Source organism: Volvox carteri (assembly GCF_000143455.1).
Source record: "Volvox carteri f. nagariensis unplaced genomic scaffold VOLCAscaffold_7, whole genome shotgun sequence".
NCBI lineage: Eukaryota > Viridiplantae > Chlorophyta > Chlorophyceae > Chlamydomonadales > Volvocaceae > Volvox > Volvox carteri.
Window position 1 is genome coordinate 2,247,383 of NW_003307550.1, and position 18,890 is coordinate 2,266,272.

At 57.9% G+C, this 18,890-nt stretch overlaps 1 protein-coding gene across 1 annotated transcript in view; it reads right to left on the reverse strand.

Annotated features, from left to right (window-relative positions):
• Nucleotides 1–5,458: 5,458 nt before the first annotated feature.
• The window catches only part of VOLCADRAFT_88099 (uncharacterized protein), a gene marked incomplete at both ends in the record, with an annotated part of 36,483 nt that continues 23,051 nt past the window's right edge, over nt 5,459–18,890 (reverse strand). Inside the window, 15 exons of the mRNA XM_002947775.1 lie at nt 5,459–8,743; nt 8,876–9,552; nt 9,642–9,688; nt 11,622–11,745; nt 11,957–11,969; nt 13,189–13,511; nt 14,395–14,728; nt 15,156–15,203; nt 15,958–16,009; nt 16,316–16,528; nt 16,751–16,837; nt 17,329–17,410; nt 17,650–17,692; nt 18,152–18,313; nt 18,770–18,856. Coding sequence (XP_002947821.1) covers nt 5,459–8,743; nt 8,876–9,552; nt 9,642–9,688; nt 11,622–11,745; nt 11,957–11,969; nt 13,189–13,511; nt 14,395–14,728; nt 15,156–15,203; nt 15,958–16,009; nt 16,316–16,528; nt 16,751–16,837; nt 17,329–17,410; nt 17,650–17,692; nt 18,152–18,313; nt 18,770–18,856 — 5,577 coding nt within the window. The remainder of the gene's footprint in view (nt 8,744–8,875; nt 9,553–9,641; nt 9,689–11,621; nt 11,746–11,956; nt 11,970–13,188; nt 13,512–14,394; nt 14,729–15,155; nt 15,204–15,957; nt 16,010–16,315; nt 16,529–16,750; nt 16,838–17,328; nt 17,411–17,649; nt 17,693–18,151; nt 18,314–18,769; nt 18,857–18,890) is intronic.

Below are 18,890 nucleotides of genomic sequence, written 5' to 3' on the forward strand. Positions count from 1 at the left end.
GTTGGAATTGCGAGATGCGCGCTGGGGAAGAACGTGGTTGGTCCGCTTTCATGTCTCAGCCGGGTGTCCCGGCAGGTTTGCTATTGAATTAGGCAAAGTCCGTTGTACCGCTGGAGGAAACCTAGTGCCCACATACAACGGCCATTGCTGCAGTCGCGCTTGCAAGGTGACACCTCGCGCATCGCGCAACCTCATCGACTCCGATCAAAGTAGCGAACCTGGCTACCCATGGCGCACAAATGGGTTGAATTCCTGTACGCTTGCACTCCCCTCCAAACGTTATGTTAAATTCAGCCCTAGGAACATATGATGACAAACAACGAATTTTTCCTACATATGCCCATTTGCTCCGATGCACGTCGTCCTTGTTTATCCCGGTGTGCACACATGTGAAGCGCGGCACCTCACCAGAACACATGGCATCGTGTATGTAACACTACTGGGCGGGAAATCAAACCGACCAGGATACCAACCAAGCAGAGCCAGGATGCCAAGAGCTCTCGCTCGGAGATATATAGCTGAAATGCGAACCAGATAGATGCTGACGATCAGGATGGACACTCCAACGGAAAGCAAATGCAATCAGCTACTCCTGAAGTTCAGTAGCACCCAACGCTGTTCACGGGGTTGTGGCCACCCGCAACTTGTCCCATGCCGTTGTCCTCAACATCGCCATGGCCGTCCACAGCTGCATCCAGCGCTTCAGCGGCTTTTGCATCACTGCTGCCGTCGACCATCACCGTCCCCATTTGCATGTCGCCCAGTCCACGTGTCCTGCTGGGGGTTGGGGGTGTCTGATCGATGAAACCCAGAAACCCATCGGCTTAGCTCTGCCGACAATTTCATCCAAAGCACATGCGCACACCTGTGGATGCAACTCTATCCTGGGTCAGATCTGGTGCATCTGCGACCCTCATGGCAGCTCCTGGCCAATTCGCTGGCTGGCTGAGGCAGCTCCCGCATGCGCTGTTCCAAGAATATGCCCGTGCATTCCGCAAAGCCGGTGCCGAATATATTTTTTTACAAGAGTGGCCGGATTGGTTGCACGATCAACTGCAACCCAACGACAACCCACCAACCAACACCCAAGGGAACCTGTGATTGCGGCAAACTGCGAAGCACAGCATTAAACTAGGCGACACCAGAAGTATATGCCAAGCAGCAGAATTACCTTCCCCCGCGGGCCGCAGCCACGTGGCGATTTTCTCCACCGTCGCATTTTCCATTTTCTTGTTGCAATGGCTATGTTGCATACGCCAGGGAATCGGACGGAACGACAACAGATTCCCCACAAGCCAAAACCATTACTCATAAGGCGCACATCATATGAACTAAAATGGCACACGTCAACACAGGCTAAGGGAATTCATGCGCATCTTGCACATCAGGCCAACATCACTTGCATGCACATCCATAAAAATATTATCCTGTCCTTTCTTTCACGATGCATTGGCATCGCTAACTTTCAAGCCCCCCTCCTCCTTACAACATTAATACTCCCACCTGCTTAAATACCACGCACAAATCGAGAAATGGTTCCAAATTTTCACGTCCATGGCCCTCCCGGCTTTTACGGACACACCCGCACTTGTGTGCGGAACTTGTAACTTGTAACTTGTAACTTGTAACTTAAAGCCCTGTTGCACACGTTAACATTATTTTCAACAACCACCGCGCTCCGTAAAAAGCCCACACCACGCAGGATCGCGCGCAAAATGATGCGTCTCACCGCGCTCGGTTCCCCCACCCCCCATGAGAACCATCAGTAACACTCAAAATGATCACTTCACGCACTCGTCTGTATTTCACCGAGGCTCCCGTGCATGTCCTTTTCGCAACCTCGCCCTCGCTCCCTCCCCCAAATCTCCTGAACGAGACTCAACCGACCAACGCCCCCGGCACCTTGCTCCTTCCGAACGCTTTCCTTCCAACATACACGCAAACAACATCCCTTTGTTTGACATGTACATGTACATACACGAATTCTCACAAGGGGAAAATGTCGTTCATGGGCAACACCCTTCCTGGAACTCTCGCACACACACATATACACGTACATACATACAGGCACACACGTGCACATGCACATGCATGCGGGACGGGAGCACTGAATGCAGTTCCCCCTTCATGCAAGGTGGTGAGAACCCGCTGAGGTGCGTCTCGCAGAGGTCAGCAGAGCACAAAATTACTAAACGAAGCAGCAGCCACTGCAGCAGTAGTAGCAACCACAACAGCAAATGCAGAGGCGGCAATAGCAGCAGCAGACGCAGCCGCGATAATGCTGAATGACGTCACAGGGCGATGCGTAGCGGCAAGTTGTCCAGTTGGCATTGACCCCCCGCTCCTCGGTTTTGCGATCACGGCTCGGCTCGCCTACCCGCCGTGGCGACATGCAGCTAGGTGGTGCGACGCGCGATGGGATGAGAGACCTCTGACCCACATCGCCGCGTTTCTCCTTTTCAGGCGAGAGCGCGAGTGCGCGTGCAATGGCACACAGATACAGACGGGTTGACCGACCGACCGACCGACCGACAGACAGACAGACAAGAGTCGCACGTTAGCTCAGACAGGCAGGCATGCGGGCAGGCAGACAGGCAAAAGCGCAATGGCAGCCTTCGCCACCGAGACCTGCACACAAGAAGCATATTACTGGCCAGTCAATTGGCGCTGAAAACCGGTGGTGGTGTCGTAACCCGCAGGCAGTCGATATGACCCACGGGTCGTATGTCCGTCGGATGTGACCCATGTGGTGGGTCGCACGGCGGGCAATCCATCCAGACCACCATCTGGTCGAAATAAAATCGAACACCCGGATGATACACACACACACACCGTGTGCGGCTAAACCCCTCCCCCTTTTTTGTGCCTTGAAATTTATGAGATCCGAGCCGGGGACAGGAAGCGGCTCATGCGGTGTATGTGTGTATGTGTGTGTGTTGAAGTGTGGACCCCCAGGGACGCGTTGACGAGTTGCGCACTGCGAGATAAAAATGCCGCCACGAGGCGTCTATCAGCCTCCAGTATCACCACCGTTACGACACACACACACACACACACACACACTCTCTCTCACTCTCTCACACACTCTCTCTCTGCTTAGGAGGGGGCAGAGGCCGCTCACGCCCCTCTCCCGTCCGCTTAGGGAGAGAGCTTAGGCGGTCTTTCCGTTGGGGCTGGGCAGCAGCCCCTGGCCAGTGTCAGATACTCCACACACACACGCACACACACACACACAGACCATACAAACAGTGAGCGCATCCCGACATCCCCGCTCTCGGTGGGCTGGTGCGCATGCTCCAAGCCCTGCTTGATCTTTTTCCTCCCGCGTCGTTGGTGTTTTCTCTATTTTTTCTTCTCGTGCAGGTTGTGGTACACAGAATGTACACGGAGCAAGCACGTACACATACATATGCACACACATACACACTGGCTCTTTACGGTTAGTCAGCAATGCAATTAAGGAATGTGATTGTGGAATTAGAACATGTGGTGCGCCCCCCGGCCTCACCACCCTTTTAGACTCCGTCCTCCCGAGAGGCATATCTTTCGATCAAATCAGCAAAATGACCCACCATCGCCATCGAGAGCTTCCCCCTTCCGTTCCCCCTCACGCGTGCATAACCCCAAAGCGGGTCTTCGTGTATTGCTGTTTTGTCTTCCAGGCGGGAAATGATTTGCCACCATGTCCAGATGCCGCCGCCGCCGCCGAAGCCACCGCCATTTGCCGCTGCTTGCTCTCAAATATGTGTATATACGCGGAGACACACATACAGACGTACATACAGACGTACATTGCCGGGGGCCAGCAGCAGACGAACGACTCTACCCCAGAGCGCAGCTCCCACCACACCTGAAGACCTCTCCCTTCCCTTACACACATACACACATACATACATACATACACACGCACGAGGAATGGAAAGTGAAGCTCGCTACCCACTACCGTGACAGCTCTTTCCATGCGAGGAGATACATGTCGGGGGCCACCTCACCAGGTCACGTGCACGGGGGCTCCAGGTGTCGTCGACGTCGACGTCTTTGTGTTCCAAACATGCGCCAATGGCCGTGTGCTGCATCTGTCCTGTCTACATCTACATTGACACGTACGTCAGGATCCTCTATTCAACTCAGGGTTTTCAACATCGCATCTGAAGCTAACCAACAATAATAACGACTGTTGAGAATGATAATCTTCAGTGCCCACCCCTGCCCGCCCGCCCGCCCGCCCATCATCTGCTCGTCGCCTAACGCCCGAGGCCGCAGCCCTGCCCTGTACTGCCCTGTACTGCCCAGACCAGGACAGGACAGACTCCGTTCGATGGAGCGGAACGGCAACTGGGGTTGGCCCGGCATTGCGTAGCGAGTGCATGTGTAAGCCATGTCATGCGTCGCCACAGCATAGACCGCCGCGTTCACCCGGGGGAAGGGGGGAGGGGGGAAGGGGAGGGGGGAAAGACGAACCACACACGACGGGGAGGGGGAAGGGGGCTCCCCGAGCCGCTCCAGCTGCGGCTGCTACTCCTGCTCCCACCGCTGCAGGGGCTCTGCCGTCACAAGCGCCGGTACGGCACCCGCCGCACGAACACCCCGTGTCAAACCCCCTAGAAGCCACCTTCCCCCCCACACACACACACACACTCAGCAGCAGCACCACCGCCGCCATTATCATGACCACCACCATTACCACCAAAAGAACTTCGCCAAATTGTCCTCTCCACGTCCTCTCTCACACACGCAAACACACACATACGCAACGAAAAGCGGCTCCAGCAAAGGTCATCAGTAACGGCATTGGCGCGGCAACTAACAACGACCATAACCGCAATTGCAACCACAACCGTAACAACAAACCTGAAACAGGCAAACGCGCAACGACGGGCGCGAGGACGGCCACCACCCGTGGAAGGAAGGAAGGAAGGAAGGACGCAAGGAAGGCAAGCATGCACGAGGCAAACTGCGCGCTAACATCGATGCGGTGTCGCAAATAGGTCTGTATGTGTGTATGTGACGTGATATCCTCACGTGATATCCTGACTGACCTCATGAGCAACCTCATAGAGGATCTTCCCAGCGCGGCGGCGCCCTCCCTTTCCAGGTCCAAGTCCCGAATCCCCCCGCCGCCGCCGCCGGCCCCCCCTCCCCCCCGCCGCCGCCGCCGCCACCGCCGCCGTCAGGACCGCCCAGCCATACACCCACAAAACTCCAAACACCATCCCGTGCTTCCGTACTTCTAATACGTAGGGTTTTTTTCAAATTTTTTCAATAGAGCCGCTCCATTCTCCCGCCGTGCATTTCTCTCTCGCACCGCCCTCGCATTCGAATCCGCACTGCCTGCCCAGAGGGACCGAGCCAGGTCACCACACGTAGACGCTTTTTCCCTCCCCTCCCTCCACAACCAACCAACTTCAGAGAGGTTGACTCCCGCCGTGCACACCTGCCGTACAAAGCTACCGAGCTACTATCGCGGCCCCGTGACTTGTGGTGACGACGGGTTGCTACTGCTACTGCTGTTCCAGATGGGGGGCAGGCTGATGGAAGTCGGCTGTTGCAGCTCCCGACGCGGCGACGCTGCTGCGCCGCCGGACGCTGCTGCCGCCGCCGATGCCGACGCTGATGCCAACGGCGGTGGCGTTGCGCTGGTCCACGGCCGACGGTGCTTCAACGTGCGCTCGTTAACAGGCCCTGAAGGTGATAGCGGCGGTGGCGGCGGCGGCGGCGGCGACGACGCTACGCCGCCGCCGCTGCCAGCGCTACCACTATCAGCCCTGCCGTCTAGCTGCCGTGAGATGTCAGACGTTGACGGCGACGACGGCGGCGACGGCGCTTTGGCGGATTGTCCGCTGCCAGCTGAGGATCGCATAAGCTGGCGTAGCGGCTGTACCCAGCGGCTCAGCCTAGCGCCCTGCGTGACCGTACTGTTGCCTCGCGGCGACAGCGGCGACGGCGCCGCTACTGACATCCGGGGGTGCTGCTGGTGCTGGTGCTGCTGTGACGACGGCGGCGTCGAAGGCGTCGTCGCGAGCGGGAGCGTGCTGTGCATACCGCCGCCGACAGCACCACCGCCGACAGAAGAAGCAGCGGCAGCGGCAGCGGCAGGGCCTGCCGCCATTAAGCTGCCAAAAGCGGGGCCTCGGATGCCGTACCCGTTAACCGGTTCGGGACCCGAGAGCGCCCGGGGGACCCCGCTGGACCTGTACGACAGTGGAGGGGCCAAGGTTGTAGCGGTTACAGCCGCAAGGTACTGCTGCTGCTGCAGCTGTTGCTGCGTCGGCGGCGACGGCGACGGCTGCTGTCGCGGTTGCTGCTGCTGCCGATCAGCACCCGGGGAGAGGTGCATCGCTTCAATGGCGCCCCCGCCGCCGCAAGCCGTACCGCTCCAATCAGGCACCGGGATCTCACTACCGCCGCTATCACCACCAACACCACCGCCACCACCACCGCCATTACCGCCGAGGTTGCTGGGGCTGGCGGCGCTCCGAGCGCCACGGTCAGCGAACCCGTACAACTGCGGGTGCAGGCGGCTCCCCAGCTCCTCCGCAACATCCGCTTTCCCAACACTAGCATCATGATTCACGTCATCGCCGCCGCCCACACCGTCCTCCACCTCAACTTCTGGCACAGCCGACGACGTGGCGGAGGACCACAAGGAAGGCCGGCGCGGCCGCGGCGGCGGCGGCGGGCCGCTGGTGGTGCTGCTGCTGGCCCCCATCCACCCGCTCCCGCCTGGCGGGGCTCCCACCGCCACGCCGAAGACGCCTACGAGTTGCAGAGCGCCCTGGGGACGGCCGGCAGAGCTGGCAGCAGCAGCGGCGGCGGCAGCAGCAGCACCCAGCGGCGGCGGCTCCAGGGATATTTGGTAACCGACGGCGGTCAATGTGCTGACGCTGCGACGCGGCCTGTCTTTGGGGCTGCTGCCAGGTCCGCGTGCACGCATCGCTCCACCCGCCCAGTCCGCTGTAGTGCTCTGGCAGGGCGAGTGCAGCAGCGGCAGCAGCGACACGTGGGCCGCCAACCCAACGTGTGCAGGCCCCGGCAGCGGCTGCCGTGCGGGGTGCACGTGCGGCGGCGCCGCCAGCGTTGCGAGGCTGCGTGCGCGCCGCGGCAGCGGCCTATGCGACACTTTGCACGGCGCGGCCACCAATACGGTCGCAGTGGCGGCGGCGGCGGCGGCGGCGGCGGTGGCGCCGGCGCCAGCAGTCGTAGACGCGATACTGGGCGTCGCGACGGACGACGCCCCCACCGTAGCACCGCCGCTGCCGTTGCTCGCGGCGGCGGCAGCGGCGGGATATGCCGTAATGGACTCGGGCTGTCTGAGGTGCTCGCACTGGCTGGCTGATGGCATGAGCTTACGGTGGTAGCCGGGCGTGTACGACGATTGGCTCGAAATGTACGGCGATGAGGCAGCCGCGGTGATGCCTGCGGGCGCTCCTGCCGCGGGTGCCGCCCGATTGGGTGCTGCCTGCTCTGGATTGGTACACAACCTCAGTAACCCAGCGCCGTTCGCGGCACCGGGGCTTATCGCCTTGAATACTGGCGCCGCCGCTGTAGCTGTTGACGCCGCTGTACCGGCTGTCGCCGTACCTGCACTTGCTGTCGCTAACTGCGGGGATCTGGGACGATGGGGCTTTCCAGATGACCCCACTTGGTTGCCGCCGGCAGGGTGGGCCCCCAACACACCACCGACGTGGCTGCTACTGCTGTTCGGGGTGCCGATCATCATGGTGGCCGTGGCCGTGCTACAGCTGCTGCTGCTACTGCTGCTGCCGCCGCCGCTTCCGCGGGGGTTGCAGATCACAGCGGTCGCGGCGGCGCCGGGAGCATGTCGTACGACCGGTCCTGACTCCAGGTGACTGTGGTGCTGCGGCGGCCGTGGCGGTGGCGGCGACGGTGGCGGCGCCGTTTCCGCTCCTCCTCCGCCGCCGCCGCCGCCGCCAGCAATCGTGACGACGACTCCCAAGGCCGCATCGCTCCCGCCCTGGGAGCTGCATCGCGATCCCATGTCGTACCGGTACAGGGATGGCGTCGATACAGCGCCGCCAGGTTGCGTGCTTCCGGGAACGCTGAGTTGTTGCGCCGCGCCTGGAAATGTGCTCTTTCCAAGCTGCGGTTGCGCCAACACTCTTCCACTAACTGACGATCCAAAAACGGGGGGATGCGGCCGTACGACAGGTGAGCTTAGGCAGGACCGCGGGTAGCTGTAGATGTCGTACACGCCAATGTCGCCACGTGACCCTATCTCGACAACGGCGCTTGTGGCGGCGCCGCCGTACTCGCCCACCTCCCCGGCTGTAGCATCTGCGACGGGACAAGAGCTCAAACCCTCCTGAAGCAACTCATGCTCCTCTTGCTGCTGCTGCCGCTGCTGTAGCTGCTGTGGCGGCGACGTCGGGCCTAGAGCGCCCTTCCGCCCCGGGGGTCCTTCCTCCAGTCGTTGCTGGACAATGCACGCGTTCGGGTTTGAAACTAAAATCAGATTTGGGTTTGAATTTAGATCTGGATTTGGGTACGGTTTTGAATGGCTTCCAACCGTCTGCAGCTGTTGTCGTTGTTGATGTTGGTCTTGTTGTTGTTGTTGTTGTTGTTGTTGTTGTTGTTGTTGTTGTTGTTGTTGTAGGGCCGGTGACGGCGGCGGGGGGCCAGGCAGCATAATCGGGACGGTGCCGCGGCGCGGTACCCTGGCGGCCGCCGCTTCATCGCTCTGCCTGGACTCCCGTGCGGTTGGCTTCTGTTGCGGCGACGGCAGCTGCGACGGCAGCGGAAGCGGAGGAGATGGTTGTGGTGGTGGCTGCCCCGCCGGGGGGCTGCTACTGCTACTGCTGCGGGTGCCGCCTTTTCCGCCTCCTCCGCTATCACCCAGCGGCTGCCTCCCACCCACCGTCGGGACGGCACCAACCAGGCGATCCGTCCTGATTCCCCCGCCGCCGCCGGATAACAGCAGCCCGCGGGTCGCAGAACACGGCGAACCACCGTCAGCTGCGGCGCCGCCGTCCTCGGCCTCACCGCCGTCACTCAAGACGCCGCCGCGGCAGCAGCCAGCGCAGTAGCAACACCTTGTGCCGTCGGGCACGTCAAACGGTCCTTGAGTTCGGCATGCTAGACCAGACGCCGGCCGCTTTGCGGCGCCGTCCCAGGAGCCGTCCCCGCCGTCCTCCTCCACCGCCAGCACGCCGTTGCGTCGACGCCGAATGGAGAGAAAGCCGTTACGGCGGCGGCGGATGGACAAGATGCCGTTACGCCGCGCGCGGTGCCGGCGGCCGCAGGTGCAGCATGGGCTACCAGCGCCGCCGCCGCTGCTGCCGATGCATCCCTCACCGCCACCAGCGCCGCCGTCGATCATATGGGTTGCGTCACCGCCACAGCTGCAACAGCAACAGCATTGGCAAACTTGACTGTTGCTACAGCCGCAGCTGCTGCTAAGATTGGCGCGTTTTAAACCTTCCTCGGAGGGCTCCCCGCCGCTGGTGGCCTCGCTGCTGAGCGCGTCCAACGTTCCGCTGTGGGGTGGTTCGCCCGTTTGTGGTCCCTCCGATCGACCCGTTAGGGACATGTGGCCTGTTGGATGCGATGGGACCGGTTGGGCAGTCTGTGATAACTAGGTCGCGGCGACGAGCGAGAAGAGGGAGATAGATGGAGGAGCCTACCGGCGGTGTCGTCGTCGGTTGTCACCGTCGTGCACAGGTACAGGAGCCTACGCGCGCCGCCCGGTCACATCTGTCAGCAGGAGTCCGCTGGCCCTCGCGGCCTCGGGCACTGCAAGGCGACATCGCAGGCGACATTACTAGAGCGAGTCGACGCGGCATAGCAATACGGCAGCTTAAGGCATGCGGAACCCTTTGCCTAGTGAAGCTGCTGAGGTGCACAGGGCAGGAGCATTGTTGCACCGCGGTAGCGAAGTCGTGAGTAGAACGGCGATGGCGAGTAGTTTACCTAACATCCCGGCAATCCCGCAAGTCGTGGGTGCTTACCTAGAGACATCCAATGAAATAAAATTTTAACTGATTGCAAAAGCGCCCTTCCTGACGTAACGATTTCCGCTTCAGGGATAAAATACTTGCCACAGCCAAGAAGTCCACGAGTTGCCCATACTGACAACGTTATTTATGGATAACAGCTCATAATGTTATGTGCAAGGCAGCTTATCTACTCAGCTGTACAAAATATCTTTCGCAAGTATATTGTCCGGTCGTAAGGAGCCATGAAAGCGATGACAGCTGTTTGTACGCCTCAGTTGTGCTTTGACGCCAAAGAGTAGGGACTGGTGACAAATACGTACGGCTGACCGCAAATTGCATGATGAGCTCCTCAGCTTTTAAGGGGTTTCCATGGTAATATTATAATTGGTGTCCTGCCAGCATACACATTCGACAGGGTAACCCACAGGTGTAGGAAAATGTTATGTGCTGGCTGAGTTGTATGCGTCTCGCTGTCTCAGCAAGTAATAGCTTTTATTATCATGCGCTCACATATGTTACCATAATAAGGGTTATTCAAACGTCCGAATTCGGCTTTTTCCTCACCTGGCGCCGTCCCTACATTTTGGATTAGCACGCCTTCCCAACTAGATCTTTAAACCTGCCGATTTATAGTGAAAAGTAGCATGTTTGTTGACCAACGAATGTGTAACAGAAACCCCTGCCTGACCGACCCAGTCTGCAGAGCCCTTCCAATGCAGTGCCAGCCTAAGGATATTTCATATGAGTTACAAGCCCGAAACTTGTCCTGGACTCAGCAAGAATAATTCTAGCACGAGAAGTGTACCGCGTACCGTACTGAACACTTTAACCTCAGCTCTACCTTCTTAGAGCCGCGCTTTTTCTCGACTCTATATGCTCAAGGCCAGTTATTTCCATCTCATCGCCGCAAAACGTTAGTGAGCCTCACGTCCATCGATTCCATGAAGGCACGACGGTTTTGGGCGCTTTCTTTCCCCATTACTTTCACTGAGCTTCCATCCCCACTGCATCACACACGCGCACACACACACACACACACACACACACACACACAGACACACATCACTTCACAGTGTTATCCATAGTCAGCATGCCAACCCATACCCAGCCACCCTCTCGCAATGTTCGACTGAAGCATCCTCTGGGGATATTCCCAACCCCATTAGAACCACCGCACTCAGCACACGAAAGCAGCAGCACCAATGCATTTCCTTGGGGCCATTTCTGAAGTTTCTCCCTCCTCACCTGCAGCTGTTATACCCGCGGGTCATGCGACTTGCGCGATGTATGTCCATACAGGGCGCCGTACTCCGACGTACCGCCGTAGCGCTGCGCTGTACTGCCGTATATACGTACATAAGATAAAACATACATAAGAAGGATGAACGACATAATAACCTTTTGGCCAAACAAAACAAAACGACCGCGCGTGTGCATGCATACATAATCTTTGAGGGATGCTAATGGGCGCGTGTATGCACTAGCATGTTAATACATGCACGATTGCCAAAAAGCCCCGCAATCTCAAGTTTGGAAAACCCTTTTTTAACCCAGTTAAACACGCTGATGTGTCTACCACTCAACGAAAAGCCCTTCCTTGCAGAGCGCCACCCGCAGGGTGCACTAGTGCCGCTGTCACGCACTGCAAGCTCGCCAGCTCGTTCTCACCTAGCCGACTGGCACCTCCATACTCGGGTCCCACACGTCGACCCACTCTGACCTAATCCTCCGCCCCCCTCCAACATCCCCTCCCCTCCAACATAACACAATCGTTTAACATTTCCTAACCCCTCTGCAAGAGAGAGAGAGAGTGTGTGTGTGTGTGTGTGTGTGTGTCTGGCATCGCTGTCCGCTCTGCGCCCTCCAAGCCCGTTTCAATCCGACCGGCAGTGACAACAACCGAGCTTGCTAGCGCACACGTAAACACACCCACGCGGCACTAGACTCACCACACCACACACCTCTCACTCAACCAGCAGGCAGCGGCTTCTTCACAAACCCACCTGCACCCACCGACTGCGGCGCAACGGTATGCGCATAGACGTACTTAGGAAACTGACATACATACATACATAAGTACACGCATACGTACATACATACACACATACATACGCACTTCAAGATTGTGGGAGAGCACGGCCCCCGAATCGCGCGTGAGGCCGCCCCCGGGTCTACGGGGGGAATTAGAGATGCGGAATACGACAGCTAAAGAGGCGACAAGTACGACAATACCGGCAAGACAAGTTGACGTAGAGAGACACTGACATAGATAGAAAATAAAGCGCTCTTCCCTATCCCTATTAACCTAACAGCTGCTGAGATGGCAGCGCAAGAGGTAAGGGGGGACCTGGGGGGGGGGGGAGCGGGCGGAAAACACACACAAAATGCAGCAACACAACACTCCTTGTTGTTCATTCTGCAATCCACGACCTGATGCCCGATCCTAACCTTCCCTTTATTCCGGCCCCGTGGGCCTTACGTCCACATACACGATTAAGAGCTTCCAAATCACATCATCGTGAGGGGCTTCCGGGCACCCCACCGCCACCCCGGGCCAAAAACAGATAATAATGACAGAAAGGGGAGAACCACCCGATGGGGGGGTCAGGTACATGCCGTATACATACATACATACACACACGCACTCACGCTACATGCCGTACGGATACGCAGAACCCCAGTACACCTCAGGTGTGTACGGATGCACGTGCAAAATCTCGCGCTTTCGTTTGGACGAGAAAACCCGATCACCGATTTGAAAGGGGAAAAGAGATACAATTGGACATCCTCATCTCAAGTTTACGCACACGCTTACCGTGCCTAACCACCTAACCAACTCGCCTTCATAACGCAAACGCAAACTCACCATCCCTACGCAAGAGACATACACGCACACGCACCCTGACAGACATATATACACGCATACATAACGCTCACATAACGCTCACAAGACCTCCGCTTCCACCACCACCACCACCACCACCACTACAAACCAACCCCATACCAATACATCGCGAAAACGCCCCCCCATACACCCCAATCCCTCGACCGCGATCTGCTCTCCCAGTTGCCAGCGAATGAGGTGGTGAGAATGGAGTTGTACAGCAGTACAGACGAACCGAAGCAGTGCTATTATTTATTCGTACACTGACATCACTGAGGTCGTCGCCAACCGCCGATCCAGAGAGCGACGCTCCGTCGCCCAGGCTTGGTCCGCTCGGAGACCGATGCTCACTCGACGCAACGTCGCCTGCCGGTTCACCCAAGCGAGCATGCCAGGCGCCAAGCCGGCGGGCCTGCCGGCGGCGGGTGTGAAGATAGCGGCACCGCCACCGGTTGTTGCCGCTGCTAGCGGCTGCGCCGCCGCCGCCGCCGCCGCTAGGGGCCCCGGCGGCGCCGCGTCCATACCTTGACCACAGCTCGGGCAGATGCAGCGCTGGCAGCCGGGGCAATGTACGACACTGCCGTTGCCGCCGCTGCCGCCGGAAGCGGGGACTACGGCGGAGAGTGGGGATGCATTCGCAGCGGCGGCGGCTTGCGGCCCGGCGATAATGCGAGCTGGGGTGGGGAGCGAAAGCACCGAGATGGTGGTGGGGGAGGGAGAGGGGGTGGACAAGGTGAAGGAGGTTGCGAAGGCGGCATGCAGGTGTTTTAAATGAAGTGAAGTGGTACCAGCTACCAGCTACCAGGTGCGTGTGCGATGACAGGCCCTCACCCACAAAGAAGGCAACGGCGGAGGGCAGTTTAATCAGTCGAAAGGGAATTCCTTAGGAGGGTTAGGCGTGCGAAGGAGATAAGCCTGAGGATTGCTGTAGCTCAAAGAGGAAGGTACGGAAAAATGGGACCCGACCCGACCCGACCCGTGGGTATATGTATAGAAGAAAAGGTTCAGACCGGCCAGGCGGTCAGACAGCAGGCAGCTGGGGGTTCGCCCGGGCGGGGGGATTGGGGTGGTGGCTCCTAGGGGGCCGGGGGGGGGATAAGGGGACCCCAAACACCCACATTGCGACACGTGCCGAAACATACGCCCTGTGTAATACCCTCCATCCCGAGCTAGATGGTCGCTTACAAGGCAAAGCAGAAGCATGTGCCATCCCTTCTACTGCGGCCCCGGCTCCTCCGCCACCGCCGCCGCCGCCGCCACCGCCGCCGCCACTGCCGCCGCCGCTGCCGCTGCCACCGCCTGTTAGTACCGGCTGCAAGTCCGGCCCACGCTGTAGCCCCGCACTCAGCCCGTGTTGCTGCTGCTGTTGTTGTTGTTGTTGTTGCTGTTGCTGGCTGGAATGCGAATATAACTGGGAATGATAGTAACTCGAGTACGGGTACGGAAGAGGGTGATGCTGCTGCTGCCCCGACGGGGGTTCCTGTTGCCCAGGAGAAGCAGACGCCTGAAGAGCTGCAGTCAGCGCGGCAGCGGCGGCAGCCGTACCAAATGCCGTACCACCGGCCGCCGATGCGCCGAGGTTGGGCCGCTGCTGCTGCTGTTGCTGCTGCTGGGGGCCTGGTGGCGGCGGCGATGTCTGGGAGGGCGGATTCTCAGCCACAGGACCGCTGCTGCCGCCACCGAGGGCGGCGGCGGGGCTGGCATCCAGGCCGCCGCCAAGACCGCCCGCGGACGATGACAGCGGCGGCGGGGGCGGCGGCGACGCGACGGAGTGGAGGCGGGGGTTGGTGTCTCGCCGCGATGTGGATGTGGGGTCTGCAACACGGCGGATGGCGCAGAGGGCCAGTAGCTGCTCCAGGAGGGCTGGGAGGGAGCCGTCCAGTGCTGAGGCCTGCGGGCGGAAGGGGTATGTATATATATGTATGTATGTATGTATGTATATATGTATGTATGTATGTATGTATGTATGTATGTATGTATGTATGTATGTATGTATGTATGTATGTATGTATGTATGTATGTATGTATGTATGTATGTATGTATGTATGTATGTATGTATGTATGTATGTATGTATGTATGTATGTATGTATGTATGTATGTATGTATGCTTCTGTGGAAGTGTGCATGTGTGTGAGGGGGAGGGAACGGTAATCACACGATGAAACCAATCAACAGGACTAAAACACACACACACACAGAGGTCCAAGCCATCAACAACTCCGAAGGGAAAGGGCTGGAAATGCAATGGAAGTGCAAGAATCGCGTTCTGGTACATAATACATCTACACATCTATACATACATACATACACACATACCTGTGCCAGCGCCCCCACGATCTCCGTTGCTTCGTCGTAGGGGGCGCACTACCGCAGGTAAGGGGTGTAGGTACGATGTACGACATACACAGGACGGTAGCACGGTTCAGTTCAGTCAAGAGTCATGCACACCGGCAAATCAATCAGTGGTTCTTTTTTGAGTTCAGCGGTGGGTAAAGCGGTAGGGAACAGATCACCCTGCAGCGGATGTATGTTTTGACGCGTGATGTGGAGGGATGCGGAGAGGAAGGTTTATGGAGAGGATATGCTTCTGCGGCTGGCAGTACCCCAAAAGTACTAGCAGTAAGGTGGGGGGGAGGGAAGTACGGGGTAGAGGGAGTTGTGTTATCATATCCTGTGTATAGCGACTCGACTCTGTTATTAAGCTCGCGGCTCTGTTCGCCTGTCTGTCTGTCGCTTGACGCTTGGAGGTTCGAACTGTCTGCGGTCCCACTGCTTCACCACTGCTGTAACTATTTCCCGTTGGCTCATGGCCTGATGATATGTCGGTGATCACTAAACTCAGAGGCTGTAAGGCAAGACTATTGGTATATGTCAGTATACACGAGCCGATGCGGGTGCACCCCGCCACCTTCTGCCCTTGCACCGGGCATGGATGTGTAAGTCTGAGAAAATGAAGTTATAAATATATAAATAAAAGAGCCACATACAGGGTTTAAGACAAGTACAGACAATCAGCCTTGCCTCCTAATCAAACTGCCTGTCGTATTGCCATAAGCAGGCACACACGCAACCCAACAACCGAGGCCCTCAAGCCCCCCCCCCGGGGGCCCGACCTCACCAGTAAGTATCGGTTGATGACGTCAGCGACCTCGCACCACTCCTCGTCACGACTATGTACGGCATAGGTAGTAGCGGTAGTAGCGGTAGTAGCAGTGGTAGTAGCAGGAGGACCGAGGAGGAAGAGTCGGCGGGTGAGGTGGGGTTAAAGCCCTACAGCAGCTGATCTTGCGGGGGGGGGGGGGGGAGGGAAAGGAAACCCCTAACAACACCCCCCCGGCAAGTTACCAACTACGCACACACACGTCCACACAACGAAATGTGACCCCCCTGTATCGTATGTATATTTTTCCCCCTCTCTAAAACTACAGCTTGAAAACCAATTCTAAAAACCGACCTAAAACCCGAAGAAAACCCACCACAACTCGTTGGGACGGATTGATTCCGCCCACTCCCGGCCGCGGCCCTCCTCAATCATGGCCTCGCGAAACATCGTGACCGCCTTGTGTTTGACGTACTCCGCAGCCATCTGGCCGATACACGGGTACATCCTCATCAGCGGGTAGAGCTCCCGAAGGGCTATGCCCCACAACCGGCAAGGGGACTTGGTGCGAATGGTCCACGGGCGGATCCTGAATGCCAGGAGGGGCGGGGTTTTCGAAAGGAACTCGTGTTAGGTGTCACCCGGGTTTTAGGGTTTTAGGGTTTTAGAAAAGTCGTTATAGAGTCTTCGGAGGTAGCGTCTTAGGGCAAAAGATGTTCAGATGGGCAGTGTGGCAAAAAGAATTCTGGAAGCCGGAGGCCCTTAGCTATTTCTTACCAGCTCCTTCAACTCATACCAGCCACCAACCTACCTGGACGCCTCAACAGCCTCCCCTAGTAGAATGCTCTCCCCCAAAAGCCGGGGCTGGCCCTTAGATGACACCGGTACAGGGGCCTCCCTGGAGTACGGAGTCAAAGGGATCGAGGGCACGGAAGGGGAGGGAGGGAGGGAGGGAAGGGAGGAAGAGTCAGGAGAAATACCGACGTACAGTTCCGCAAGATAGCGTTCCAGGAGCATACGCATTCAAAAGCGGTTCAAGCGCAAAAAGCGAAGCAAGATAGTGTAGGGTTTATACTCAACACATCAGGGAAAAATCTAAAATTTACCGTACGACAACCATAAAAGTCATTGTGCCCAGGCATACGGCCACAAAAGAGAGCCGAGGCAAACCCCCCGAGACGGAAGGGGGGGGGAGACGAACCACGAACGAGTGAACGAAGGGGGGGAGGGGGAGCGCGTTCGGAGCCTATATTGCGGATATGGGGCACAGGGTTGAGCTAAATAGGGTGTTGGATGGGTATATATATGCGCATATATATGCGTCCAACCCCCGAGCCCCCGCCATGCCCTCATCGGCATCCCGTCCCGACGCATCCCGCGCTGTCGTACTTGTATCGTACAGCCTCAATGACGCCCTCGTACAGGATCCAAAGACAGCTGGCGACGTCGCCTTGCTGGCAAAGGTCCTCACCTGTGCAGGAAGTGTACGATGGTAATACGGCAGTACGGCGAGATAAACAAGAGTACGGCACGGGCATCTTTAACCCCCGAGCCCAAAACGTTCGCGTATGTCGTACGGGACTAATGGATTACCCGTGGGTGCGTGCATTGGACATCAATTAGGTTGACCGGTATGTCGCCAACCGCCAACCGCCAGAGGAAGTTCCCAGCCGTTTCCCACCTCTCCCAACCTCTCTGGCTCGTCCGTACCTGCCGGCAACCGCAACGGTCGCATGTGCTCTGCAAGGAGGTCCTACAACGGCGAGGGACGTGTGCGTGTGTAGGTACGTGTTTGAGGGGGTTGGGATATGGAGGGGAAATGGGGGGGGGGGGAGAGAGAGGGGAGGGGAAAATTGCAAATGGGGGGAAGGGGCCGGCGTTAAGGATCGGAGGGGAGGGGAGGCATCAACACCAGGACGCAGCGATCCGATGGGAGATTAAAAGAGGGGTTGTAAAGATTCATGGATTCATACTCCACATCCCTCAGCCTCATTCTCTTTTTTATTATTAGTATTAATTCATTCCATTATTCCATTTTCCATATTTAATTTCTTATCCTGCCTTATTCCTGCCTTTCCGCATGACACATTAATTCCCCCCCCCGAACCAACCAACCAACCGACCAACCAACCAACCAACGAACCAACCAACCAACCAACATGGGCCCACACAGTCCGCAGCCAAGTCACAGTCCCCCCTGCCAGCGCCCTACCCGGATGCTCCTGGGCATGTTCGACAGGATGTGCACCTCCCGCAGGAGGGGACCGCAGATGGACAGCGCCACCTTGGCTCTCAGCCTGCTGGGCAGCGCGTCCAGCATGACGTGGTCCCGCGCCTCCTCCTCCTTGCCGCCGTACTTGTCGGCGAAGAAATTCTGGGAGCAGAGGGGGAGGGGGAGGAGAGGGGGGAGTACGACGAAGCACAGACGACTGACGAGAAGAAGAACAAACCTTAGATGGATACTCCAAAGTAAGACCAGCAATACTGAAGGAGAAGAAAAGTACGGGAGAGGCAGGCGAGAGTGAGTGAAGGGAGACATGGGGTTTGTGCGGATCGGGGCATTGAGGGGTAGTGGACAGGGATGGGCAGATGCATGATGGGGGTATGGAGGGCTTGGTGTTTAAATCAACCATCCTTGCCACCGAATGCCTAAACCCTCCCTTCCCGCACCGAATATCTAAATCCCTCCCTTTCCGCACATACATACGTACGCAGAAACACTCAAAATACACTCAAAACACAAACCTCCCTCTCTTCGCGCCGCCTAGATTTCCCCCCTTCCCCCCTCGGTTCGTCTTAACCCCCTCCCCCCTCCCCCCCCTCTGCCCACCTGCACACGGTTTTGCAAGTGCTCTGGCAGTTTCCGGATCTTAGCCCACTCCATGACGTGCAGCACCTTCTGCCGGCCGCTGTAAGCCTGAGAGGGAGAGAGAGTGGGGGTGGGGGTGGGG